The sequence below is a fragment of the Macaca mulatta genome, chromosome X (assembly GCF_049350105.2).
Source record: "Macaca mulatta isolate MMU2019108-1 chromosome X, T2T-MMU8v2.0, whole genome shotgun sequence".
NCBI classification, from domain to species: domain Eukaryota; kingdom Metazoa; phylum Chordata; class Mammalia; order Primates; family Cercopithecidae; genus Macaca; species Macaca mulatta.
Window position 1 is genome coordinate 75,344,165 of NC_133426.1, and position 14,527 is coordinate 75,358,691.

General features: G+C 56.6%; 1 protein-coding gene across 3 annotated transcripts; it reads left to right on the forward strand.

Moving 5' to 3' along the window:
• The first annotated feature begins 614 nt into the window (after positions 1-614).
• EFNB1 (ephrin B1) lies at positions 615-13,544 on the forward strand. 3 transcript variants are annotated; one of them, NM_001261375.1, is given in 5 exon segments: positions 615-1,418; positions 10,051-10,328; positions 11,098-11,190; positions 11,389-11,517; positions 11,673-13,544. In NM_001261375.1, coding segments are annotated over 5 exon segments (1,041 nt in total). In that variant the 5' UTR covers positions 615-1,290; the 3' UTR covers positions 12,086-13,544.
• Positions 13,545-14,527: the final 983 nt, after the last annotated feature.

The following is a 14,527-nucleotide window of genomic DNA, read 5'->3' on the forward strand; positions in this document are numbered from 1 at the left end:
CACTTTTATGTTCCCGACTCTGGGTCCAAGTGCAAGCAGACAGTGCATTTTGAGGGCGAGAGGAGGAAAGCCCACCAAAGCCTTACGTTGGACTGGACGGGGAGCAGACAGGCTGTCCTTGACACGGAGGTGGGCACAGAGCAGGACTTCAGGGGTCCTGTGTGTAAAAAGAGAGTGGAAATACTTTCCTGGGGTACATGGGACAGGGTCAGTGGGCTGGGGTGTTGACCAGACGCGTGGGGAGGAGAGCAGGCCGGCGGCTCTTTAGAGTGCCAACTTCCCACGGGTTGAGCGCTCTGGGAACAGGACTGAGCGGGACCCAACCCTAACCACACGAGCCGCACACTCAGATTGGTGCCATCGGCCGCGCGGCGTCCTTAAGAGCTCCCTGAAACCCCGCCCCCTTCCTGCTCTAGGGGCGTGGTATGGGGCAAGGACCCCGCCACTGAGCTTGCTATTGGCTAAGAGAGCAGGGTTGGCCTTGCGTTCGCCTGAGCAAGGGAGTAGACAGCACAGCGGCAGCGAAGGAAGCCTATGCGAGCTGGACAGCAGTGGGAGGTGTGTGAAGCTCGCACTGGCCGCAGACCCTCGGGCTCGATCGCCCGGGAGCAAGGACTCGGCGACGCGAGGCTGCCGGGCTACCCGGCCGAGGCATCGGAGGCGCAAACTAATGGGACTGGCTCGCTCGGCAGCGTCTCCCCGCTCTTCTAAGTACACTGAGCAGGGCCCGCGTTGAAGTAGAAGCTGTCCGGGGGCGCGTAGCCCGGAGTCCCAGTGTGGCCCGGAGGAACGGAGCCCGTGCCAGGGCGGCCCAGTCGGGAGCCCGGGGACCGAGCTTGTTTTGTGGGGAAACCCCCACTTCTTCCAAGGGACAGCGATCCCGGGACGGTCAAGGCGTCGGGGCGGCCACCGAGCCCTCTGCGGGAAGACCCCGTCGGGGAGAGGGCTCGCAGCCCCGAACCGTCTCGGGGAGTCGAGCGGAATCGGGCGGGATCACCCGGGGGCGCAGAGCCCCCGTCGTGCCTCGTGCGGCAGCGGAGTGCCCAGGAGAACGAGCCCTCGGAGGCCGAAGCCCATGCCCGGGTTGGGGGCGGCTGCCCAGTGAGTCCTCCTGGCCGGCCGGGCGGAGAAGAGCGACACCGAAGCCGGCGGGAGGGGAGCACTTCAAAGCCGGCGGCTGCGGAGGATGGGCGCCTGAGCGGCTCCGAGCGCAGCGCGGCAGAGGAAGGCGAGGCGAGCTTTGCTGAGGAGGCGCCAAAGGATCCCGAAGTGCAGCCTGCCCCCGGGAAGATGGCTCGGCCTGGGCAGCGTTGGCTCGGCAAGTGGCTTGTGGCGATGGTCGTGTGGGCGCTGTGCCGGCTCGCCACACCGCTGGCCAAGAACCTGGAACCCGTATCCTGGAGCTCCCTCAACCCCAAGTGAGTAACTTATCTCCTCTGGACCCTGGGGTGGGAGGCACTCCTTCAGGGTGAGGCCGCACGCCCCGGAGTGCATGTGGGGCGGTCTTTGGAGGAGGAGCGGCGCCTCATTTTGTCTCCGCTTTCTCGAGTGTTTTCTTGCGGGCGGGCGGGCGGGCAGGCGGGCGGAGCAGGGTGCGGCGGGGTGGGGTAGGGGGACTTGGCTGGGTTGTGACCCCCTGGGCTTCCCAGCCCTTGCCTCCGCACGTCCTGGATCAAGTGGAGATGGTCGCACCAGGCAGAGCTGGGGAGTCCGGGCGCCCGAGAGCGCACCGGAGAGCTGAGTGGAGGCGAGAACGCAGCTTCCTCCGGGGCCCCTGGGAACGTGGTGATTTTCGCCGAGAGCCGCTCCAGGAGTGAGCTTGACTCGGGCGAGGGACAAGGCCAGAACACGGGTTCCTCGTTTGCTTAGCTGTGGAGGGAACACAGAGCGGGACCCGGCGCTTGGGGCGGGTGGCAGCGCCAACATCCCCACTCGGGCTTCTCCCATTTTCATTTTTCTTTCTTCCTTGTTTGCCACCCTGGCTTTTTGCTTTGCTGTCTCTTCTTGCCCCCCGCCCCTCCTTTCTCCCTGCCGGAGCGGTAGAAAGGCGGGCGCTGCTCCCAGGCTCACAAAGGCAGCGGGTGGAGAGGGGCGGAGTGGGAGAGTGGTTGTTGGGTGGTGGGGGTTCGAACCAGCGCCCGTCGGGGGTCCAATGGAGCCGGTAACAGAGCTTCAAGGGCCAGCCAGGGCGGAGAGTGGCGGCCGAGCTGGCGAGGGAGGTGGGTGGGGAAGGAGCGATTTCTGCCCAGGCAGGTCCCCTTGGCCCCCGAGTCTGTCCCCTAGATTGGGGAGCTGTGCTTAGCTTTCCCCAAGGGGTTGGGGTGGGGGGTGGGCAGCTATATAAAGGACATCCTTTCTTTTCTTTCTTCTCCTTTCCCTGCACAACTACCCCACCACCACTACACACACAACCCCTCCAAACAACACGCACACCTTTCAGGGCGGTGGCTCAGTGGTTTCTGGGCTTTTAGTGGGAAGTCGCTGGGGCTGTTGTAGTGACCTCTGGACCTTCTTCTCTTTTGGCATCCAGGACTCAGGTTGGAACCCAGGGTCAAAATTGCTCTTTCTCTCAGTTTTCTGGAGGTCTCAGCAATGTGCGAACAACCCCACTTAGCAGGAAACTGGGGAGCTTTGACCTGCCCCATCCGTGATCACTGATTCCTGTATCTCAAATTTCTTCCTGTCCACTCTTGCTGCGCCCCCGCCCCCGGTAACTTCCCAGGCTACTGCCTACCTTGGCCTCTTGGGTCCCAGGGACTTTTGATCTCTCAGCCCTGGAGTGGGAGAAGGCAGTTTTAGTTTTCTTCTCCTCGATTAAGGTAGAGTCCTATTACTGGTTGGTGGGATGGCTAAACCAGGGCCGGGGTGGAGGGCTCTGCCTGGGTACAAGGAAAGGGATTGGCAAGAATTTCTTTCCTACCCAGAAGCCAAATGGGGTACAACGCTCTCCTAACAGCAGGGGCTCAAAATGTTCTGGGAGCCCTGGGCTACTTGAGCCCGGGGGGAAGGTTGTGAAGTGTTCAGTTTCCCCGGTAAGGGTGGAGGCTGGAAATGCTCTCTCTTGAGCCAGGAGAGTTGAAATCCCCCTGGGGTAGCCCATCACAGGGGCTCATGGGAGTGACCTAATTGCTCTCTCGGGTCTCTAACCAGAGATAGCATGCAGCTCCACAGCTGGAAAGGAGCCCTCCTGCAGAGTTGGGGGTGCTGGAAGAAACACGATCTGTCTGTGCTCCCCCCCGTTTGTACTCAGAGCCTTTAGTGCTCTGGACTGGTTTACAGGTTTTGGGGGGTGGTCTCCTCTCTGACCCCCCTCCCCATCCACCTCAAGCTGAGGGCAGGCATTGTGGGGTGGGGATGGGGGGTGGCTGAAGACTCTCTAGAACCTGTCCGAATTCCATTCTGTAATTGGGTAGATCCTGGGAAGGGTGAGGGACTGATCCTGGTGCACCCCCCTTCCATCCAAGCTCAGGGGTCTGGAATGCAGCCACTGTCTGCATGTATTGGCTCCGGGTGATGGGGGCCAGAGGACAGGAAGGAGGCACTGCCCTCAGCTCTCCTAGAGCTCTGGGGGCTGCTTCTGCCACCGCGCCCAACCCTCAGGCTGCCACAGCCTTTCAAATAAACAGTCCCTCTCTGTCTCCCTCCCTCTCTGCCTCCTGCCCGAGTTCTCCTCTCAGGCCCGTGTCGGTTCGCCCTCTCACACCCTCCGTGAGCAGCGCTCACCTCCCCTCTCCAGCTAGGCTCGCCTGTTCTGCCTCGCTCTCACACTCCCTCTCACTCTTAGTCACTCTCTGCCTCTTTTTCTCAAGTCCTTTTGTTTCTCGCACATGCCCGTGCTCTCTCTCTCAGGCTCATTTTCTCTCTTCCCTCCCCTCTTCCTCTCCCGGCTTTTGGTCTCTCTCCTTAGCCCTGTCAGAATCTGGCAACCCCCCTCCCAAAAAAGAAAATCTCCCAGTGCCTATAAACCCTGCTTAATTGCTTCCTCCTTGGGAAAAAAAAAAAAAATCAAAATAAAGAAGTGGTGGGGTTGGGGGTCTGCTTCCAGGTTCCAAGGTGCTTGCAGCCGGGCCCCAGCCCTGACTGAGAGGGGAAGCTGGAAGGGCTGGCCCAAGACTCCCAAGTCTCTTTCCCAAATTGGTGCTGGAGCCTTCTGGGGTGCTAGTCCCTGAGTGGCAGGAGCTTCTGCCTCCTTGGCCCCTCCTGTCAGATTTGCCCCATGAGCCGCAAGGTGGGGGGATGGGTTTGGTCCTGCTAGAGTTTTTTTATTTTAGGAACCTCTGTGTGTGTGTGTGTGTGTGTCTGAGTTGGGGGGCTGTTATCTAAATGGTCGTAGAAGACCCCTCCCGCAGCCTCTTCCCCTGGGAGCTTGGGGCAGCCGGCAGGCCTCACACTTGAGTCCTCAGCCAAGTCCAGCTGCTGCAGTTCAGTCTCTCAGTCCCGTCCTGACCCCTTCCTGCCCCCCACTCAGGTTCCCCCACCTCCAGGGAGTCAGAATATGCCTGAGATCACATTACAAACGTTCCCTACAAGGGGGCGGGGGTGGGGGGGTTTGGCCTGGCATCCGGGACCCTTGACTCCAGCATGGTTGGGGGCAGCTGCAGACCCCAACCCATGCTTGCCTGCTCCAAGCCAAAGTGTTGGCCCCAGCCCCACACAGCTGTTCCAGCTCACAGTCCTGGGGAGGCCAGCTCAGGGGGCCCTTTTCCGGGGTGGTTAGGGACCTGACCTCTTCTACTCTGTGGCTGATTGGCCACAGGTGAGGGCCTGAGAGTGATGGGAATCCAGCAGCTCCTAAAGTCCCCTGTTCCCCTGCCTCCCCACTCCCACACAGGGCAGCCAGGCAAGGGCCAGAAGGACCTGTGAGGCTGGGGTAGGGACTGAATCAAGGGTTCCCTTTCTTCTCTTGGGATCTCTGTTGTCTCATCTGCCCAGGTGAATGGGGATGGGTGGGCCCTGGATACTATGGTGCATCACTGTTTTCTGGGGTTAGGGACTAAAGGAGAGAGAGTGGGCCAGCCAGGAGGCTGCTAGTTGCCATGGGAACACCAGGTTTGGGGGAGATTCCACTTTGTGATTATTAGAGGAGCTGAGATACAGGGGTGCTCACCAGCCACATTCTGGGTTCCTTGCCCCGCAGACCATAGCAGCCCCTCTTGGGTGTGTTTCACGGTCATTGTTTTGGGTCAGGGTGCTAGCAGCCAGGAATGTAAGCTCCTTCAGCTTTTTACTTCTAAATAATGCTGTGTTTGGCATCCTAACTAATAGGCAGGCGGCACCTTGCTACTTACAATGCACTCTCATATATGATCTCATCGGATGCTCCCAACAGCCCTGGGAAGTAGGTATTGGCCCCATTTTCCAGATAAGAAGGCATATGCCCGGACAAGGGAAGTGACTTATCTCAGGCCAGTCAATGACTTGCCTATGGAGGCAGAGCTGTGTTGTGTGCCATTCATTCCTGCTGCCTTGAAATGTAGGAGAGACAGGAATTCAAGGTGGGGTTTGGGAAGAGGCCCTGGCTCCCTGCCCCTGAGTTCCCCTCTTACCTCGCAGGTGTGCAAGCATCTGTCCTTGTGACTCAGGCCCTGTCTGTGTGGGGCGAGCTGTGCTCCAACTTCCTCATTTGACTTTGCTAGGCCTACCTCCCAGCGCTGACTGCTTGGGTGACCTGAACTAAAGGCAGCCAACTCACTGCCTGGCACACTCCCTGCAGAGCTCTGAGTGGCACCTTTGGTTCCTCTCTGAGCCAAGAATCTCTCTTCTCAGGGACCCCACAGAAAGCAGACGTCGACATTGTGGAGGGGGGTGTTAAATTCATAATGGACACTAGCTTTAGCCAGGTGGGGCAGAGGGAAGGGCATAGTTCACTGTAGGTGGGGAGGGTGACTTCCTCCAGGACTCTCCTGGCTTCCCTGCCTCCGACAGAGCTATGTGTGCCAGGACCCAGCTGCTGTTCCTGCCCACCCACGCCTGGGCGGGCACTGCTGGGACACGCCAGGCCTGCTCCTGCCAGCCTCGGGCGCTGGGTGGAGCTGGGGGAGTTAAAGAGGAGCCTTTAATTTGGGGGCTCCCCACCCTAGCTGGGATGAGAACAGACTTGAGCTCTGGCTTGGGGTCTGTCCTCCACTGGTCTTGCCACCCTGGCGGGTACAGGTGCAGTGGTGGTGGGGTCACTGAATCGAGGTTGAGGCTAGAGTCTTCTATCGGACTTGGACTTGCATGGCCTAGAACCAGGCTCCCCCTTTGGCCATTCTCTGACCACAAGTTGCTAGATCCTGAGAGCAGGGTGACAGGGAAAGAAGTATAGAGCTGGTGGGATGTGGGCAGCTTTCTGGGCAAGACCCTCCTAGCTGCAAGCTCTCCCTGCCCCCTGTAAATTGTATTCACATGGGTGGAGAAGGGCTTATCTGGAGAAAACAAGGAGGGGGCTGTTGGTTACTTGGTTTCTGGCCAGTCCAGGGCCTTGGAGGCTACTATCCCCAGCCCCTTCAGGTTTTTCATATCCCAGGATTCTTTGTGGCAGTGATGGCATGGTAGTGTTTCTAAGCTAGGTAGAAAGGCTGAAGGTAGAACTTGAGCTAGGTGGAGGGCAAGAGCTGGAATAACTTAGGCCGCCTCCCCCAAGTCCTTTTACTCCCTGGGGTGGCGCCCTGGGGTCCCAGGGCTATCAGAGGCTGGAGAGGGAAGGCCTCAGGGGTTACCATGGCGACCTGCTTCAGGCTTCCTGCTGAGCCATGTCAATCCCTTTATTTTTCAGAAAGGGCTTTGTCTGGGGGTGGCCCCAGGCAGGAAAGCTTGGCTTGGTCATGGGGTAGGGGGAAGTAAGGTGGGGGGTAAAGATTTTCACTTGGGGACATCTCTTCCTTCTCTTCCCTTATTCCTACTCCTAATCTGGTAAGAGGGGAGAACTGTAGGGTCCCCCTTCAAAGTATGACTAGTGTTCTACCTAGCTTTGGGCTTCACTCTCACTGGCTACACACCCATCCCTTATGGTCCCTTACCACTCTCTTGAGCTTCTGACATGTCAAGATGAGGTTTGCCCAGTGGTAGGGAAGATGCTAAGAAGGTTACCAGTATGGGGGATCAGGGTCAGGGAAGGCGGGTCTCATCAGGCTCCGCTCCCTTCTGCACTTTAGGGGAAGGTGAGTTTCCCTCTGCCAGCTGCTATGCAAATGAACTAATGAATATTTATGAAGTCTGTTCACTGAGGTTGAAGAGACTCTGAGGGGTTTTGGGGGCAATAGTTCTCTCTTCTCCCCCCTCCTCCATCATGTAGACATCTGTTTCCTCAATGCCTCTGGCTTCAAGGTAGAACCCCAATTAGCTAGAAGCCCTGTTCCAGGGCTCTGGAACCTGGGTGGCAATGGGAGACTGCACTTGGGGTAGACAGGACTCCCTGGTGAGTAAGCCAGAACTGAGTGGTTAGAAAGCTGAGCTGGCCTGTCTCCCTTTCCGTGCCCTCTCTGTGGCTGCATATATATGTGTTCTTGAGATGCAACAGTATAACGATTCAGGCAATGTTTTAGGACCTCTTAGACCCATCGGGTTACTGTCCTAGGTAGGTTTAGACCCCTCTTTTCAATGGGAACGTTCATCTGATCACTCATTCCCTCACATCAAGGACCTGGACTCCAAGCTTCCTGCTAGCTCTAAGATGTGAGCAGTTGTCTAATCCTGCCATCTGGATGGAACCATTGTGAGCACTGGAAAGGGAAAAAATGCCTGGAGAATTCTAGAGGCTTTGGGGAAACTTGTTGGCTTTGTATGGTGCATGGGACGGGGTGTTCCATCTGAAATGTTTATCCAGGCTTCCATCCCATGCCTACTTCCTTTCTGGGTCCTCTGTAGTTAGGTACCAGTGGGGAGGCCATCTCATTCTGGCTGTTACCCTCCTACACATCAAGATGGCAGCTCCCAATTTGGTGGAGCCTCACTCGACATGGAGGAAAGGCTGCTTTTCTTCATCCACTTCATCCATGTGGTCAGTTTCCCTCTTTGCCTAGTTGGGTATCATTTTCCTCCCTCAGATGAGGACACAGGTTTGGCATTGCAAAGGCATTTGCCCAGAGCTCCCAGTAGGCCCGTATTGCTTGTTGTCCCTTTGGTGTAAGGGGCCCTCAGGAAATGGAACCACTCTTTTCTCAGATGATTGTGGTAGCCTGTGAACTGGTGCATGACACTGTCAGCTTCATTCTCTTTAAGCACTGCCTGAAGCCTTCCATTGTCCTTCCAGCTCCGAGAGCCTCTCTCCAATGGGATGAAACCCACCCTGCTTGCTGTGACACTTGAGGCCTTTCAGTTTGGCCCCAGGTGAACTTTTCCACCTCTTCTTCTATTTCTCTCTCCTCACTCCCAGCCAAGCTGGACCAATCACTGGCCCGAGCTTTGTGTCCTAGCCACTGCCGTCTACTCTCGCAGTGTGTTGACTTCTTATTCCTCACCCAGGACTCACTTTCATCCTGCCTTTCCTGTAGATCCATCTCTGACCATCCTGGCCAGATGAGCTATCTCCTTCCTCTCCCTGCCTCCAGCCCTTGCTGCTTGAATCATCATCCTCACACATACCTACAGATAGCCTGGTGTTGTCTGTCACTCGAGTGTGGGTTATTTACTTTTCCGACCCAAACTGGACAGTAAAGTCCTTGATAATGGAGCCATATCTTCTCTTCCTGTTTCCCCTCCAAAATATGAGAGTGAGCTCATAGGTACTTAGTCTTAGTATCTGACCTCCTGCCTCTTGGGAGACTGCTTCTAAGAGGCAGTCAAACACGTTGAACACCTATTGTGTGCTAGGTGTTCTCCATGGGCTGCCTCGTCTTCCCACCACAGTATTGGAAGGTAGGGGCTCTTGCCACCCCCACTTTACAAGAGAAGAAACTGAAGCTCAGATCGGGCATTGGAGGTCACATATTTAGTAAGGGCTTAGCTTGGGAATCTGATTCTAAAGTCTGTGTTCTTTCTCCTACATGGTTCTGCCTTGCTCTCAGCACCAGCCCATCCAGGCTCAGAAATGGCCAACAAAGCACCATTTTCTTTCTGTGTGCTTAGGCAAGGACAGAGTCCTATGGATAGGTGGTCCTGGGCAGCTGACCCTCCCTGCTGTCCCCCAGTGCCTGGCCTTCTGGATTAGAATATGAACCTGGCTCAAAAGGCATTTGTCCATCTCCTCTCAGGAGCTGGAGTAGGAGCAACACAGAGGTGAGGGGTTAGGATACAGATGAGTGGGGTTACTGAGGCCCTATCTCCTATGATCTGTTGTCTCTGGTTGAGCCCCTTCTCCTCTCCTCTGTTATTTTTAGGAATGAGAAGAATCAAGTTTAGGGGTTCAGCCTCTTCCATTTTGAGGGTGGGACGAATTGCCAGTAGGACAATGGGCGGTGGAAGTGAGCAGAGCTGCACCTGGCCAGAGACTGTGGCCATCATCCCTTTGTTCCAGGCAATGCCTGTTCCTATCTTTCCATCATGCCCAAGATTAGTAAGGATGGGGGAGAGGACATGGGTCCCAGACAGATTGAGCTTCCCCAGCCTTTGGCTGGGAGCTGCGGGGGGGTGCTGACTAAGACATGTGTGGGCTTGCTGTGTGTGTATATGTGTGTGTGTGTGCGCGCGCATGCGCGTGTGCGCATGCGTATGGGTATGGGAGAGGCAGTAGCAGCGGTCATGAAGGAATGTTTGTTGGGGGTGGGGGTATTTAAGACTGCCACCTCCAGGTAGCATGGGCCTGACACCTTGGTACCCAGCCCATTGGCCACGTCAGCCCCCTGTGGAAATGCCACATTAGGACAAAGGGCTCCCCCAGCCAGGCAGTGCTCCACCCTGCCGAGCAGTCAGAGCCTGGCAGCCTTGCCCATGGGCCACCCCTTCCACACCCTCCTGGTAGTGTGGTTCTCTCTCCCCACCCCCAGCCTGAGGATGGAGGAAGGGCAGAAGGCTTGCTCTTGCCGTCTCCACCCAGTAGGCCCAGCCTGGTTCTTGTCCACTTCCCTGGTTCTGGAATGGCCTGGGGCCACCCCCAACCCCGAGGCTGACCGTCTTCTTCCTTCTGGGCAGGTTCCTGAGTGGGAAGGGCTTGGTGATCTATCCGAAAATTGGAGACAAGCTGGACATCATCTGCCCCCGAGCAGAAGCAGGGCGGCCCTATGAGTACTACAAGCTGTACCTGGTGCGGCGTGAGCAGGCGGATACCTGTAGCACAGTGCTCGACCCCAACGTGTTGGTCACCTGCAATAGGCCAGAGCAGGAAATACGCTTTACCATCAAGTTCCAGGAGTTCAGCCCCAACTACATGGGTCTGGAGTTCAAGAAGCACCATGATTACTACATTACCTGTGAGTCCTGCCCATCCCATCCTCTGGCTCTCTCCCTGGGCTTAACTCTTTCCTCTCCTGTAGTAGTGGGAGCTTCTAAGTGGTACAATGCTATTGCATGTAGTTAAGGCCCTGCCGGATCTGAAACCCTTTGAAGACTGGCATGTTCTCCTCCTAGCCTGGCCTTGGAATTCTGGCCCCAACATTTACCAAGTTCACCTTGGCTCCAGGGGTTGGGCAGGAGAGGTCTCCAATTCATGTTGCTTCTCTCTTATTTTCTTTGCCCACCTAAGTTCTTATATTGGGAATGGTAGCATTTGCTGGGCCCTTTGGGATCAGCCAGCTATTCAGCCTTTTTCTTCAGGGGAAACCAAGGCCCCAAAAGGTGGAGGGGCTTCTTGCCTTAGATCACACAGTGAGTTAGAGATAGGGTCAGGACTCCAACCCAGTTCTCCTGATTCCTACTCCAGAATTCCTTTCAGTCTATGTAGAAGCCCCCATTATGATCCCAGTGAAAAGGCAGACCTTACTGAGGGACCATGGCCTGCTCGTGATAGGGGAGCAGTGCCCCCGGGGGTGGGGCTTGTTCTTGGCCTGGGCTGGACTAGGCCACTCTGTTCCTAGTGGGAGGGAAGAAAATGAAAAGGTTCACTGGTAGATGGGAGCCGCTTGCTTCTCCCAACTGCAGTTTATCTCCCTGTTGGCTGAGGCAGAATGGGAGTTTCTGGGTAATGCTGGTAGACCTTTCTCTCCTCCTGACTTCTCTGACTTCTCTGGCCTCTTCCTGCAGCAACATCCAATGGAAGCCTGGAGGGGCTGGAAAACCGGGAGGGGGGTGTGTGCCGCACACGCACCATGAAGATCGTCATGAAGGTTGGCCAAGGTGAGTGCCTAGTCTGAGGGTCCCCTCACCCTACCCCGTTTGACCTTTGGAACAGATGTTCCTGGCTGGGTGCATGTGTATTAGGAGTAGGGGGCGTAGGGTTACAGTATCCAGGCCATTCTTGGCCCACCCTTGATGACTGAGGGCACCTATGCTGGCCGGGTCCCTCCCTCTCACCTGTTCTCTCTCCATTCTTAGATCCTAATGCTGTGACGCCTGAGCAGCTGACTACCAGCAGGCCCAGCAAGGAGGCAGACAATACTGTCAAGATGGCCACACAGGCCCCTGGTAGTCAGGGCTCCCCGGGTGACTCTTATAGCAAGCATGGTAAGTGTATATGTATTTCCCAGAGGTCAGGAGCCATTGCTCTGTCACCTTGTTAGGCCCTGTCTCTGAAGAAATGCAAGCTGGACCTGGCCTGAAATCTGCTGTGTGTCCCTGGGACCCCTGGCTGACTGTTCCTCCCCACTTCCCTTCCTCAGAGACTGTGAACCAGGAAGAGAAGAGTGGCCCAGGTGCAAGTGGGGGCAGCAGCGGGGACCCTGATGGCTTCTTCAACTCAAAGGTGGCATTGTTTGCGGCTGTCGGTGCCGGTTGCGTCATCTTCCTGCTCATCATCATCTTCCTGACGGTCCTACTACTGAAGCTACGCAAGCGGCACCGCAAGCACACGCAGCAGCGGGCGGCTGCCCTCTCGCTCAGTACCCTGGCCAGTCCCAAGGGGGGCAGTGGCACAGCGGGCACCGAGCCCAGCGACATCATCATTCCCTTACGGACTACAGAGAACAACTACTGCCCCCACTATGAGAAGGTGAGTGGGGACTACGGGCACCCCGTCTACATCGTCCAGGAGATGCCGCCCCAGAGCCCGGCGAACATCTACTACAAGGTCTGAGTGCCCAGTACGGCCTCAGGCCCCTGAGGGACAGTCGGCCTGGACCGGACCTCTCCTTTCGCCCCCACGCCCCCTCCCTTCGCCAGTTGTGCCCACCTTTGTATTTAGTTTTGTAGTTTCTTGGCTTTTATAATCCCCCTTTTTCCCTGCCCCCTGGGCTTCGGAGGGGGGTGCTTGTGCCCCTAACCCCCATGCTCTTGTGCCTTCCCCCTCTGGCCAGGCCTCTGGGCTCCGTGGGGGCGCCCCTTCTTGGAGGGCAGGGCTGGACGCTGATGGACAGCAGGCAGGGAGGCAGTCCCCTGGCCCTGCCCCTCCCTCGCCCCCCTTGCCACCTTCCCAGGACTGCTTGTCCGCTATCATCACTGTTTTTAATGCTTTTGTGTTCATTTTTTAGCTGTCAACTCATTTTCATCTGTTTTTTGAAGAAAAATGGAAAAATGTAAAAGGCGGCCCCTCCCCAGGCTTTGTGAGCCTGGCCCGAGCCAGTATAAGAGGGCCTGGGGCACGATGTGGTCAGCCAGGAAGCATACGATGCCATTTCTTTTATAGACTCCTCGGTATTTCTGGTAGGGTAAGGGGCAGGCCAGGGCTGTTCCTGCCCATGATGGAAGAGGAAAGTGCTACTGGGCAAGGTGTCCCACCCTCCCCTCCTGACCCTCCTTCTACGAGGCTTATCCTGGCAATGGGGTAGTCACTGCCACCCTTCCATCAAAAAAAAAAAAAAAATCCCTTCCTTGTGGGATTCTTGGGCATCTCCTGCCTCCCTCACTCTCACGGTAATTAATGTCTTAATTGGCTGTTGCCTGGGGAACAGGAGAGCTGCTGCAGGCAGATGACCTCATGGGGGGTGGAGGGAGGTGAGGTGCCCAGGTGGCTATTTGCCCTGCAGAGCTGGGAGTTTCCCCCCCACCCCCCGCCCTGTTCTCTCCTTACCTTTGGCATCCTTTGGCCTGGTGGGGAAACAGAGGCCCAGGGTGGAGACCTAAGCGGGTATAAGACCAGGTGGCCTGCCCCTTTTCTGGGCCCTGGCACAGGTGGGTGACCCCCACCCAACCCAGCTCCTGCTGCTGTCCCAGTCTTGGGCTGGGGCCTGGAAAGAGGAAGAGGCTGCCTGGGGCTGGGCCAGCCCGCTGTGCACTTTGACCCCAGTTCCTTGCCAGCACGGCTGCTAACAGACTGCCACTTGAGTGTGCCTTGCAGGCACTCCCAGAGCAGCCATGGAAGGAGCTGGGCCTCACACCATCCACCTCCACACTGCCTCCTGGCCAGCTGCCCACCCCAGTGCCAGGTGGGAGAGGGAGCAGAACAGCCAGCCCCTTCCAGGTGGCAGTCGGAAGGGTTTTTGTTTTTGTTTCTGTTGCCATTTGTGTAAATACTAGTCTTTTTGGAAAAAAATAATGTAAAGATGTTTTGTATAAACTCTGAATTATTTTCTTGTTGCTTTTTTCTTAGAAAAAAAAATGAGAACTAAAAAAAAAAAAATTAACCACATGGAGAAATGGGTATAAAATGGTGTCATGATGTTGGGAAATGGAGAGTGAGAGTCGTGTGTGTGTGTGTGTGTGTGTGTGTGTGTGTGTGTGTGTGTGTAGTGGGGATATGTGCATGTGTGCGCTTTCCTGTGCCCAAACCACTGGTGACTGGGGCAAGTATGGGAAGAGAGTGGCTATCCTAGTGGAGCAAGATGTTTTAATGCCCTGTGCCCCTCCTGCCACTCCCCTCACCCCACGTTTTTCTGCTCTCTTGTTCTGCCGTCATGGAGCCTGAGACCATTTCCCCTGTTCATCCTGTCATCTCTGTGGCATAGGCCATGGGCATCTGCCCAGTCTGGCACAGGCCCAGTTAGAGATGGTTGATGGAGGAGGGGATGTTCCCATGGGGACCTGGGTGTGTCCACAAGTACTGCCACCACCTAGCTGGGGCTAGATCTGGGACCTGCTGGCAGGCCCAGCCCTGCCCTGCCTCAGGACGCCTGGAGGTGGATAGAAATAACTTCCCAAGATCTGAGCTTCAGCTGCGGCCTACTGGGTATTGGGCCCGCTTCAGGCTGCCCAGTTCACCTCTCAGCCAGAAGAATCTTGCTTCTGAGCTGGGCCACACCACAGCCACCACCATGGCATAGTTGGGGGCTTCTGGCCGGCAGTCGATACCCTCAAGCTGGAGCAGCCTTGGGCACCCGGTCTACCTCCCACAGGCTGATGAGTAACCTGCTCAAGTCAAAGAGTGTGGTGAGGGCCCTGAAGAGGGTTTGGCCTCCATCCCACAGTGGAGAGGCAGACTGGCAGGGCCTGGAGCAGCCTGCTGGTCTTGTGGGGGGACTCCCTATGGAGACGGCTAAGACAGATGTCAGGGTATGAGGACAAGTGAGATCCAGCAGCTAAAAATGGGGAAGAAGGCAGCAGAGGAAAGAGGAGGAAGAAGGAGAGAGAGAGTGATCCAGAG